Source organism: Populus euphratica, unplaced genomic scaffold (genome assembly GCF_000495115.2).
Source record: "Populus euphratica unplaced genomic scaffold, PopEup_1.0 scaffold21.1, whole genome shotgun sequence".
Classification (NCBI taxonomy): domain Eukaryota; kingdom Viridiplantae; phylum Streptophyta; class Magnoliopsida; order Malpighiales; family Salicaceae; genus Populus; species Populus euphratica.
Window position 1 is genome coordinate 1280563 of NW_011499887.1, and position 13146 is coordinate 1293708.

A 13146-nucleotide genomic window follows, 5' to 3' on the forward strand; every position below is an offset into this window, starting at 1 on the left:
ATATATCATCAATTATCATGTTGTGTTGTGTTAAATGATATGTTATTTATTTTATATAAACTCTCTAATGAGATATTGTTTTAGGTTTTTTTTTGAAAAAAAAATTAGATTTTTTTTCATTAATTCAATCTTACAACACTGCTTCAAGTTCTAGTATTAAATATGTAACCATCGCATAAACACAATCCAAGATATATAATAATATTTTATATGTTTTATAAAATAATTTTTTATTTAAAAATTTATTTAAAAATTTATTATTTTCAAATCTTTTTATTTTTTTATTATCAGAACATTAAAATCATCATAAAACACTAAAAAAAATCTATTTAATGTATTTTTGAGCTCCATTGTACGATACCTTGATGCTAGAATTAATCAAATGCTCAAATGGTCCTTCAAAGAATCAAAAGTATTTATATCAGACCCTCAATTCGAAAATTTTGCACATCATTTTTCGTCAATAAGCAACTGGACTTCTTCGCTTGTCTCCTTAACAGGAACAAGTTCCAAGCCATCATCATCTAGACTTGCAGCAGAATTTGCTGTCAAGATATCCGACGGGATCAAGCTATCTGCTTGATCACCCCTGGGAACAAGAAAAATCAAACCTAGTGTTGCAAACCTCAGAAAATTTCTTATGAGAATGACCAGCCACAAGTTTGTGAAATCAGTCCTTGTGACATGAAATAGATGAAGAACAACTCCTCCTCCCCATTTGGAAGAGAGGGAGCCAAGGCTATCAATGCACATTAATAGTGCAAAAAATGTCCCTTCGATGCCTAGAGGGCATAACCGGGTGCTTAACACAATCATTGGCATCCACCTGATTCTGGATATGATTCGAGAGACACATTCTTCTGCTATAACAAAGAAGTAATCAGGAATTCCAAGGGCTAGGTTCCATCGAAGGACGAAGGTGAGATCAAGCATTCCGGACATGCCATATAGGAGTTGTGCATAAAGGATTAGGCTTCTAAATGGACAGTTCTTCAGAGCCTTCTGATATATCAGAACCCCAGCAATAGAAGCCAATGCACCAACTGCGTAAATTATCCCGACAAACTCCTGTTGACAGGAAAAACAAAACCTTGGATTGAGAATTGCTAACTATGATTAAGGTGATGTACAATGCCAAGACATGTCAAAGGATTCGAGATGAGTAGTTTATAGAAAGTAGCATGAACCTGTGAGAATGCAGGACCAGCTTTAGGATCTGTATACCAATAAAAGTGCCCTTCATGAGTACTTATACTGAGAGCCAAAGATAGATACATGTACAGTGATGGCTTCCACACTTGTGGCAGCTTAATAGTTTTCGACATGCCCCTTAATGCTATTTGTAAGCCTTCCACTGCCTGCAAACATATTATTTCTGAAGTCATGGGCTCTTACTTTGCAATTATCATCAGAATAAAAGAAAAGAGACAACGAGTGACTGTTTTTCGAGTGAGGAACTGTCAGTGCCTTAATAACAAAAGTCAATTATAAGAACACAGAGTCGACGATGAACTGGCCTAAAGTGTTTCAAATTGAGAACAGCTAACTGTCTGTAAATAATATAATTAAACCATTTCTATTTGCTTAAATTAGGAAGAAATTTCAGCCCTTCTGTCAACTAGGACCCAGGAAAAAAAAATTGAATGCAAGTGAATAATGTAAGGAGGTTTCTAGGAAGCAGGTTTGACGCTCGAGAGAGATCAAATCACTTTTAATTTTCTTAATCACTAGTTGATATCTGGGGACGGAAAAGGAATCAGTTAGAACTCCAAGTGAAACTCATTGTAGGCAGCAACTGATACAATTTACTAACATGCATGCAAGACCATTTTTCTTTCTAGACTTGAAAGAACAATAACAGGGCAGCATAGTTCCGTAGTATCTCAAAGCAAGGCTCTGTCATTGCATTACAATGGCATACACATGGTTACTCTGATGTTATGGCTTGGAATCTAGTGCTTAGTTTAATATATCTGATGACAATAGGATAGCTTTTCTAATGTGAGCTTTCAACCAGCTCGACCTTTGCCGAAATTACTCCCAAGGTAAATCAACAAATTAGATATCTAATGACCCGTTTTCCATGAAGATCTTTTTAGGAAAAGGTAAAGCAAGAAATCAAGAATTACCCGAGTGCTAATCTGCAAACAGTTTATAAAGGCTTAAATTGGCAAAGAAAATTCAACTTAAACAAAGGCCATAAGCATATCTTGAATGCAAGAACAGTTGAAATGGAAAATGCTATATGAACAGTGCACTCCATGATACACAAACAGTCAAGTTGTCCTTGACATAGGTAAGTCAGGCACTTGTGCAGTTTTTGATAGGAGAGAAGGTTGTTCCAGTTCATTAATTTGCAGAATCAAAAGAACAATGAAAACAAGGTGGATTGTTACCTTCTTCTTCTCAGATTGGAGACTTGTAGACCTCACTTCATAGATCACAAACCCTAACACTATCAATAAAGCTGGTGGGACTGCCAAAAGAACCAATGCTACCTGCAAAAGCATGAACTTCGCTATCAAGCAAAGAACAAGAAGAAAGGAAAGATCAATTTAATGAAATATATAAACCTGCCTGAGGTCCAAGATGGTGAACAAAAAAACCACTGGAAGAGTAACCAATCAAAGCCCCAAGTGAAGAACAAAACCCACATAGAGACTGCATGTCTGGTGCCAAAGCCCTGATCTCAATACTGTTTTTAGCAATACAGGCATCAATGGTCACATCCGCTATTGCAACCCCAGCAGTTATACCTATCAAGCAACTCAAAGCCACAGCAATAGGCACCTTACCAAGAAGAGCTATCATCAACGCTGAGGCACAACCAAGAACACCAGCCACTATAAAGTATGGCCTTCTTTTATATCCTCTGACAGGAAATACATCAGTAAAGAGACCCCAAATTGGTTTCATGACCCATGGGATATAATATAAGCCCATGTACAACTGCACTGCTGATGGTTGAACCTTTTGAACATCTTTCCAGTAGTAGTCTGTAACAACTTTAAAGAAAGATCCAGATAAGCCCTGGCTAAAACCATACACCACAACTACACCAAAAATGAATGTGGGGTTTAGCTGAGAAGACAGCATTTGCAGCCATTGAAATGGCTCCATCAGGATGTAGAGAGGACTTGTTCTTGAACATGTTTTTGATGACTGACAATCATCTTTTCTTGAGGAATCTGTAGGAGATTTCTCCACTAGCTCTCGAGTTTCAAGAGGATCCATGTTGAAGACTTGGAGGAATGTATGGGATTGAAAATGCTATGGTTGTTGAGAATTAAAACGTTAATGAGAACCTGAGAAGCAATGTGTGTTGACTTCAACAACTTGAGAACGAGGTTTGGGACTCCAGGATCCCCCATGTGTGCTTATTGCTTAATTAATTAAAAAAGAGAAACCGGAGGGGGGGAGATCCATGCGTGGATATAAAATTACAACTCGCCATGAGTATTTGACCAATTAAATCTGCCTCTCTGGAAAGTTACCAAAGATGTCAACACAAAGTAAACCCACAAAACAGGAAGACAGGAGAGGCTTTCAGCTTGCCCAAATTGTCCAAGGAAGTCTTATTTCAATGGATCTTCGGGAATATCCGTGCATAACCCTGTCAATTAAATGATATTTTTTCGCCATTCGACAGTTGGAATTGGATTCCTCGGTTGATATTCTCTGTTTTTTCAAAGCATGTGAGGGTATGCCGATCCCTTTGAATACGATTAAAAAAATTATATTATTTTAAGAATATTTTTAGAATACAAAAACCTCAATTTAAAACTTATTTATTTTTATGTATGAAAAATGCTTTTAAAAAAAATTAAATTTTATTTTATTTTTTTCTTTACTTCAAATTAATATTTTTTAATTTTTTAATATACTAATATCAAAAATAATTTTTAAAAAATAAAAAATATATTATTTTAATATTTATCAAGCAAAAACACACTCTTAGAATCTCAGATTATCGGTTAATGAAAATCAATCAACACTTCACAGCCGGCCTCAAAAAAGAAGTGGAACACGACGACAAAACGAACAAAAGAAACTTCACAAATTTCTGGCAATTGAAACACTATTATATTAGATTCCTATTACAGAAAACATTTGGATATAAACGAACTGTTATGACTGGAGCACAAATTTACATGTATTGATTTGTGTTTCTTCTATGAGTACTGATGATACATCTCATACATGTCACTGCTGCCAGCAATCATTCATGCCGCGAGGAGCTTCTGAATGTCCTTCTGTAACAGGAAAAGAGAAGAAAAAATTTAAGAAAGCTGGTTGATACCTGAAATGGGAAGGCAGGATTGGTATGCAGATGGCATGGTTTATAAGAGGAGATGTTGCCACTTCATATCAGTCATGACACATAGAAGAATTCAAAGAAAATCCAAATGCTTGGAAAGAGAAGAAAAGTGTACCTCGATTTGGAAAGGTGATGTTGTTGGTTGATATCTCTCCACAACCTTGCCATTCTTGTCCACCAAGAACTTCTCAAAGTTCCACTTGATCAAATCACCTAAAAATCCTCCAGCACTTGATTTCAGAAACTGATAGACTGGAGCTGTACTTGGTCCATTCACATCAACCTGTCATGCAACACCTTGAGTAATTAAATTGTTCTTTTTCCAAGAGACATTTTACAAAAATAGGAGAGAATAATTTCGCTAACCTTATCAAATATTGGAAATTCTGCTTTGTACCTGGTACAAGCAAATTGTTTAATCTCAGGGTTTGATCCAGGTTCTTGCCCACCAAACTGATTGCAAGGAAAAGCCAGAATTTCGAAGCCTGCAATGAAAGTTACATAATAGAGATTAGCTTCATCAATTTAATGAAGGAGAGATCTTTTCACTATTGCTTTAAATTTCTCAAATCAAGTAAAGAGAAGATGCAAATAGGCTACTTAATGGTGTGGATATCGAAATGTCCCCAGGGATGTTCTCTTCATTATATTAATATGGTGTCCATAAATTTATTGATCTGAAAATATTGTTACTCTTACAATCTTAACAAAGATAGAAGCCTGCTATGATCCAGGAGATTTTCAATGTCCACTAGTTGCAGGACACCACATGAATACAATGTCAGAAGAGCTTCAGGTGCATGACAAAACATTAGATTGCTCATTAACTCGGGCTAGCAGAAATTAAAATCTATATAACATGCATGAGACGAGCACAAACTCCCTATTCAAATAGTAGTTCAAATACCACTCCCCTATCACTCCCACATACAAATTGAGCCACCTATTGTAGATGTGTGAAGGCTTTGGGTGCCAAAAGAAAGCAAGAAGATATCAAATAGAGCGAAAGATCACACCAATTCCATCGACAGCCTCATCGTAAAGGTATTAAGCTTATAAAAGCAGAACTTCTTTCCACAACAATCAGGTTGCAGGCACTAAAAAGCCAAAAATCAAAATGCTTTCCTCACAAAAATTTAGCTTACCTTGAGTTTTGTACTTCTCGTATATGTGTGTGAGTTCCGAATAATTTGATGATGTCAAACCACTGGAGTCAGAACAAAAACTTCCAATAAGATCTCAAGTGTCGTGAAAAAAGTAGATAAATAAAAATTTGGTACAACTTCGAAATATATATTCTTCATATACAAGACACGTAACAAACTAAGCTAATCAACCAACTATGAGAGAACAAAACAGATCACAGAATAAAGCATTCTCGAAGGAGAGAGTACCATTTCGAAGCGACATTAACAATCAAGAGAACTTTCCCCTTAAATTTGCTAAGAGCAACATCCTTCCCATCAATATCCTGCATCAAGTAAACGGAAAAAAAAGGTTATTCCTCACTTTACATATTCATATTTTCAGGGCTCATTATGAATCAATATCTAGGATCTTCAAATCTTACAGCCATAAAAACAATATTCCAGAGTGCAAAGCTCTTGATTCTTATGCACTCTACCAGTCCAAGAAGTGCAAAAACATTTCAAGTTCAAAACTTTTACCAATTCAAACAGCAAAGATTTATCTTTACATCTACTAAGTTCAGACCTAACAACCTCATGAACAATCAAGTCCAAACTCCTAAATCAAGCAAGAGAAATCAAAACAAATCCCAGCTTCCATTACTCAAAAAGGTGATAAACTGAACAGTTGAACCAGCACTGTAAAAAAAAAAAAAAAAACTTCATCAAAAGAGCTACTACCTTAACAGTGAAGTCATGAACAGATTTCTCTGTAGCAGCTCTAGCAAAAACACCAAAGGACCTGGCCTTAGAGGCAAACCCAGGAAGATTTGGAGACTGTAAAGAAAACCCACGTTGCAAAAAAGCAGATTTGGAAGGCCCAAGTGAGGGCTTGATGGAAGTGACAAAGGAAGCCGTTTTTGTAGGGTTTGGATCGATTTTCAAACCCAGTACGGATGAACAGGAGAAAGGTAAGGAAGCCATGTGGTACTACTGTTTGATCAGCGGATTCTGGGAGTTGGTGAGAGTTTCTAGGGAGATGGAAGCTGATGTTTGTGTCCTTATAGCATGTGAACTGGAGCTGGAAGTTGGAACTCGATGTTGGGTTTTCTGAGGTGAAGTCTGTGGTGGAGGTGAATGTTCCACGAGTCTGCCTTTTGTCTACTTGCTTGATTTTCTTACATAGTTACATGGATGAGTCTATTGTCTGAGTGTTGACCCCCTGGATTTGAAAGATTAATCCCCATATCCAATAAAAATATTGCTGCATTGAAAAACCTTGATATGTATCACATCAGATTGCAAGCTTTCATGTTTTTTTTTTTTTCCCCTTTTGGTGAAGGTTGAAAAAACCATTTACGTATCCATTTCGCAGTAGTTTTAATTAGGTTTATGTATTTTTTTTTAAAAATATTTTTTTAAGATTTAATTGTAAAAATTATTACAATATTAAATATTCACTAAAAAAACATGACATGCTCGATTTTGTGGAGTTAAATTAATGATTTGGAGAAATATTATTAATTTTCTCTTTGATATGATAGATGCACTCTTAATAAACTAATTCAAAAACATTATTTTTCATTAAATAAAAATATATTAAAATCATTCTATACATTGAGTTTTAGATTTTTTTTTAATTCCATGAAAATAAATACTTTTAAGTCCGCTTCAATTAAGAGTAGACTCTAGTCCCAAATGATTTTAAGAATGTATTTTTTATATAATATGATGATTTTAGCGATTTTTATTTTTAAGTGTTGTTTCTAGTATTTGAACCCATGAAAAAAAACAAATATCCTTATAAAAAATAAATTAAATTCTATGGAAAACTATAATAAAATAATTTTATATAAATATTATTCCAAAAAATAATGTCATAGCAAAAAATAAAAATAAAATCGTCATCCACGCCATAATTAATATACTAATCATAAATTCTATCCTGGATAGTAAAGCGACCCAGGTCAAGCAACACTGGTCCACGTGTCCACTGATATATCCATGTATCTTGACTCCATTCAATAATACCAAACGCTGCCTAGTATCTATCCACTAATATATCCATTATCCATGTATTGTGCCATTATTCACCTACATCCATTATCCATGATTTTATTTTTTTTATTTTAAATTAATTTTTTCCATTTTTTTTCTAATTATTTTTATATGTTAATATAAAATAATTTTTTAAAAATAAAAAATAAAAAATAACAATAATTATTATACTCTCAAACTCCATCTTAACCCTGACAACTTTCTGCCTTGCCACAAGCCCACATGGATGCGATGGGCCAGGCACTCTCTTGAAGGAACTGGGCTGAATAAAGCCCAAAACACGTCAACTTCATTCACCTTAATTTGAAAACAATTTCTAATATATATTTAGAAATATAATATATGTTATTTTTAAAATATTTTTTATTTAGAAATATATTAAAATAATATATTTTTTATATTAATTTACTAAAATGATTAAAAAATTAATTTTAAATAAAAATTAATTTTAAATCTTGATAAAAAAATAAATTTAACCACAATTCCAAGTGATCACTAAATATATAAAAGACAACCGATAATATATATAGATTTTATTTTTTTAGATAGTTTTCCAATACTGCAAAATAAATAAATAAATAAATAAAAAGAAAAAGAAGAAGAAGAAGAAACAGCTAGTACAGGAACACCATAAAAAGGGTTTTTTCTCATAGCCTCAGCTTCCTCTTTCTCTCTTGCAGACAGAGAGGGAAAAACCAAAACCCTCTCCTTCTTTTTATCCCAAATTATTTAAAAATAATCTTAAATTTTAAAACCCTGCAATTGAAGTTTGAGTTATGCAGGCAGATCAGACGGTGATAAGCTTGAGACCAGGAGGAGGAGGAGGTGGCAGTAGTGCTACTCGTGGCACCAGATTCTTCACCCCTCGCCCTGACTCTGCTTCTCTTTCTGATGCTTCTCAACCCTTTTCCTCTTTCCAGGTACCGAAAGGATTCAATCTTTAATTCAATTTTCATCTTCCTAGATCTGGGTTTTTTAGAAGATTCAATCTTTCCATTGTTTTTGTCAGTTATTTGTGGTTTAGATTGTGTAATTACGTTAAAAGCTTTTTTTTGTTTACAAGTTTTTACTGCCAATATTGTGATTTTGTTTAAAAGAAGCCATCTTCGGCATGGTGTGAAAATTGTAAGTGAGAATATGATTAGAATTGTCCTAATTCTTGGCGGGGCACTTAAGTTTTTGTGCTACCTTCTGTAAATATGGACAAAAAGTAATTGTTGTATGTGGGATTTAGGTTGGTTTTCATGGAGTTTAGTGATGCCCATAAAGAACCTACATTACATGAAAACACCCCTTTAGAGAAAATTAGGGGATGCAGCAGCATGTTGTATGATATGTTTTTTGATTCATCTGATTGATCGCTATTGTGGAATAGACTGGTGACTTGCGGTTTGAAGACCATGAGCGCATTCGCTACACGCGAAACCAGCTGCTGCAGTTTAAAGAGGTAAGTGTTACAATCAGCTTTCCTAAATTTTTTTTTGTCATGTTAATTATTGAGTGCTAGTTAGAAGACTTATTTTGTAGTTTAAGGCTAAACTGTGGGTAGTTTTTTTCCCCTTTATTTTAATTTGCTGAGGTATGTAACATGGAGTAACTGCTTTAATGCTTCCTATTTAATTAAAGCAAATCGGTTACATCTATCATCACGTAGCTGCTCTTTTTTTCTAGATTGAAAATGTTCCAGAGGATATTCTGAAGATCAGACAAGAAATTGAGTCTGAGTTTGTTGGTGATGATCAAATTTGGAGCCGTGCAGATGGCAGTGTAAGTTTTCAGATTATATCTTTTCTTCATGCTCTCTTTATACTGTTATTTTACATGTCAAAATTAGGTGTTGCTGTCAAGATGTGATTTTTGTAATTTTATATCTTTTTCCCTTTTCTTTTTTGCTTTCATATCGGTGCTTGTGCCTGTGTGTAGACTGGACAAACTTTCTCATGACAAGTCCTTTCTTATGTTTATGTATATAGCTATTAATCAATTATAACTTTAATATATTTTTTTCTGCTCTGTGTAGCCTCAATCTCAAAGTCGTTATTCTGAGCCAGACAAGCGTGATTGGCGTGATAGGTCTGGAGCTTTTGGAGAGGAAAAATCTTTGGAAGCAATTCGAGGAAATAAGGAGTTCTCCAATCGGCAAGACCAGCTCAACTCCCAGTTTGCAAGGGCTCAAATCACTGCTAATAAAGGGGTAAAATTTCTAGTTAGTTCAGTTAGAAATTCATAGTTATTAATAATGCAAAATGTATTAATACTGTCTTTATGTTTTAGTATAAATTTTTTGTTGATATTGATACAACATGGAGGTTCTCTCTCTCATAGATAGCCGTGACAGGAGAATGAGATTTTGGTTGTAACGAAAGAAAGAATAATTGATGCCCTTTGGAAATGATTTTGGTTGCCATTTTTAATGCACGTTTAGCCTGATTTCAATATCTTTTTGAAATAAGGGTATTAACATCTTGTTCAAACCAGGTAGGGCCTGCTCCTGCTCTGATCAAGGCTGAAGTGCCATGGTCAGCTCGAAGAGGGACTCTCTCTGAGGAGGAACGTGTCTTGAAGACAGTGAAAGGGTAATTAGTCATTTAGTTGATCTGCTGACTCCAACATTCCTAAAAGAAAAGGACCCAGATTTTTAGAGGCTTTGCCCTTGGAAACGATTTTTGAATGTGTTCAGTGGAGAAGTTTCTTTTAGTGCTTTATGTTGTGACCAGTGCTTTATTTTCTGTGCAGTATATTAAACAAATTGACACCAGAGAAGTTTGATGTTCTCAAGGGGAAACTGATTGATTCTGGAATCACAACACCTGATATTTTAAAGGTTCCCCTTGTACATATCTTCAGTCATTCAGATTTTCAGTGATTTTTAATTTTATAGTCAATAATATAACTGGAGCTGTTTGTATTTTAGGGTGTTATCTCTCTAATATTTGACAAGGCAGTCCTGGAGCCAACATTCTGTCCCATGTATGCTCTTTTATGCTCTGACCTTAATGAGAAGCTCCTTCCATTCCCATCTGATGAGCCTGGTGGGAAAGAAATCACTTTTAAGCGGATTCTTTTGAACAATTGCCAGGAGGCATTTGAAGGTGATGACAATCTGAGGGCAGATATTAGCAAGCTGACTGCTCCTGAACAAGAAATGGAACGCAGGGATAAGGAACGATTGGTTAGGCTGCGAACTCTTGGGAACATGCGCCTTATTGGGGAACTTTTGAAGCAGAAGATGGTGCCTGAAAAGATTGTCCATCATATTGTTCAGGTCATTCTTGGAATCAAAATTTCTCCTCACTCTTTTTTTGCCATGATTAGACTGCCAAGTGATTAAATGTGTGTATCTTGTGCAATGCAGGAACTATTGGGGGATGACAATAAGACATGCCCAGCTGAAGAGAATGTCGAGGCAATATGCCAATTTTTTAACACCATAGGCAAGCAACTAGATAAAAATCCAAAAGCTCGGCAAGTTAATGATGTATATTTCAGCAGGCTGAAGGAGCTGACAACAAATCCACAACTTGCACCACGGTTTAGGTTCATGGTTCGCGATGTTCTTGATCTCCGGGCCAACAGCTGGGTTCCTAGGCGTGAAGAGGTTAATTTTCCATGCACTCCCTACTTTTCTTCTTTGCCCTGTTGTTTTGGGGTGGGGGCACAGGGGGTTGTGATTTTTCAGCATATCTACTCATGTAGAGGATGGTAATATTTTGAGAAGGGTAAACTACGAAAACTTAATTTTAGGTTTGTTCTATCTCTGTTAAGATACTTCACCATTTAGTGGGTGATTGAAAATATTTTAAAACTCAGGGGATATTGCAAAAGTTAAAATATCATTTTAAGACCCTCAACTATTTATATTGTAAAACTAAGCTCAGAATATGAAGGTAATGCTGATAGTTTAATGGAGAAAGGCAATGGTATAAAATCAAAGGGAGGGTATTTTATAAAGTTGTAGTTGAGGTTGAAAATTAACAGAACCCCTGGATGTTTTGTAGTCTCCCATTTTGAAATTGTTCTCATTCTTCCATGAATACGAGATCTGCTGAAATTCTGTAAATTGTTAAAACTGAAACATTAAATTACGTGTTAAATTCTAACATACTTGAAACACTGAAAGTTTTTGTGCTGATCCTTGTTGTTATAGGTTAAAGCAAAGACCATCTCTGAAATCCATTCAGAAGCAGAGAAGAATCTTGGATTGCGTCCAGGTGCAACTGCAGTCATGAGAAATGGTCGTAATGCTACAGCATTTGGGGGTGTGGGTCCTGGTGGTTTCCCCATTGGCAGGCCTGGTGCAGGGGGTATGATGCCTGGAATGCCTGGGATGATGAAAATGCCTGGAATGCCCGGGCTTGATTCTGACAACTGGGAAGTTCCTCGAACTCGAACAATGCCAAGGGGAAATAATTTTGGCTCAACCCAGTCCACTGGGCGTATCCCCACTTCCTTGATCAACAAATCACCATCGATTAATGCAAGACTTTTACCTCAGGGAAGTGGTGGTGTCATAGATGGGAAAACAAACTCCTTATTGCAGGGTGGTGGCACTCCTTCCCGACCTGGTTTTGATACGAGAACTGAACTTGCAGGTCAAACTCCTCAGCCTGTTGCTCCAACTGTGCCAGCAATTCCTTCTCAGAAGCCACTAGCTCCTACTACAAGGTCAAATCCTGATGATCTTCGCAGAAAAACCATTTCTCTGCTGGAAGAATATTTCAGTGTTCAAATTCTAGATGAAGCACTGCAATGTGTGGAGGAGTTGAAAGATCCAGCTTTTCACCCTGAGGTTGCTAAAGAAGCTATTGCCCTTGCACTGGAGAAGAGCCCGCCATGTGTGGGACCTGTCATAAAGCTTCTTGAATTCTTGCTCACTAAAAATGTCCTAACAGCAAGAGATATTGGAACTGGTTGCCTTCTTTATGGCTCCTTGTTGGATGATATTGGCATTGATTTACCCAAAGCACCAAATAACTTCGGTGAGATTCTCGGGAACTTGGTTGTGGTCCAGGGTCTGGACTTCAAGGTCGTGAAGGAGCTTCTGGAGAAGGTGGAAGATAACAGGTTCAGGAAAGCCATCTTTGACTGTGCCATGAAAAGCATCAATTCAAACCCTTCAGGGCAGGAAGTGTTGGCAACACAGGGTTCTAATATTCAGGCATGTGAGAGTTTGGTCTCTTAATTAGGGCAGGGTGCACCTTAGCTTTAAATGGCAAGCTGTGCAGCTTTGTGGAGCATACGAAACCAAACCATTCTGCCCGTTTGCTTTCCAAAATTCACTTAAACTTTCCCGATTTTAAAGATTATCGCATATCAGAAGCAGACCAGGAAGAACAACAGATAATTTAATTGAGCTGTACATTTTCCATGGTTTTCCCATGATATTTGCTTGTTATGTTAAAAGCATAAAGCTTTTGTATTTCTCGAGTGCCTATTAAGTCTCCCCCGGGACATTCGAGATAAAAGAAAGACTTTTCACATTTTCCAGTTTCTTACATTAGATTTCAAGTCATGTAACACAGTTGAAAATTTTGATACTCGCCCATTTAAGGGGCCCAATTTTCTTCATAAATGATGTATTTTTTCTTGTCTTGTAGCTTAAATGAACACCTTATCCTTTGAGAATCTTTTGGTCCACAATTT

The 13146-nt window shown here is 36.0% G+C and overlaps 3 protein-coding genes across 4 annotated transcripts; 1 reads left to right on the forward strand and 2 right to left on the reverse strand.

Annotated features, from left to right (window-relative positions):
- Nucleotides 1–391: 391 nt before the first annotated feature.
- Nucleotides 392–3409, reverse strand: LOC105130566 (Major facilitator superfamily protein). 2 transcript variants are annotated; one of them, XM_011033129.1, is made up of 4 exons: nucleotides 2578–3409; nucleotides 2397–2498; nucleotides 1188–1358; nucleotides 392–1068 (listed from the first exon to the last, which is right to left on the reverse strand). In XM_011033129.1, the coding sequence occupies exons 1-4, from the start codon at nucleotides 3232–3234 to the stop codon at nucleotides 451–453; spliced, it is 1548 nt and encodes a 515-aa protein (XP_011031431.1). In that variant the 5' UTR covers nucleotides 3235–3409; the 3' UTR covers nucleotides 392–450. The 2 variants fall into 2 exon arrangements, with proteins under 2 accessions (XP_011031431.1, XP_011031432.1); XM_011033130.1 differs by having other exon boundaries at nucleotides 2397–2494; nucleotides 2574–3409.
- An 814-nt stretch (nucleotides 3410–4223) lies between these two features.
- LOC105130567 (phospholipid hydroperoxide glutathione peroxidase 1, chloroplastic-like) lies at nucleotides 4224–6429 on the reverse strand. The gene is made up of 6 exons (NM_001319793.1): nucleotides 6187–6429; nucleotides 5713–5789; nucleotides 5464–5525; nucleotides 4685–4803; nucleotides 4434–4601; nucleotides 4224–4253 (listed from the first exon to the last, which is right to left on the reverse strand). Exons 1-6 carry the CDS (start codon nucleotides 6427–6429, stop codon nucleotides 4224–4226), a joined length of 699 nt encoding a protein of 232 aa, NP_001306722.1.
- Nucleotides 6430–8121: 1692 nt separating this feature from the next.
- Nucleotides 8122–13089, forward strand: LOC105130570 (eukaryotic translation initiation factor isoform 4G-1-like). The gene is made up of 9 exons (XM_011033134.1): nucleotides 8122–8423; nucleotides 8879–8950; nucleotides 9175–9270; nucleotides 9524–9697; nucleotides 9982–10079; nucleotides 10240–10327; nucleotides 10418–10768; nucleotides 10859–11101; nucleotides 11651–13089. The coding sequence occupies exons 1-9, from the start codon at nucleotides 8280–8282 to the stop codon at nucleotides 12683–12685; spliced, it is 2301 nt and encodes a 766-aa protein (XP_011031436.1). The 5' UTR covers nucleotides 8122–8279; the 3' UTR covers nucleotides 12686–13089.
- Nucleotides 13090–13146: the final 57 nt, after the last annotated feature.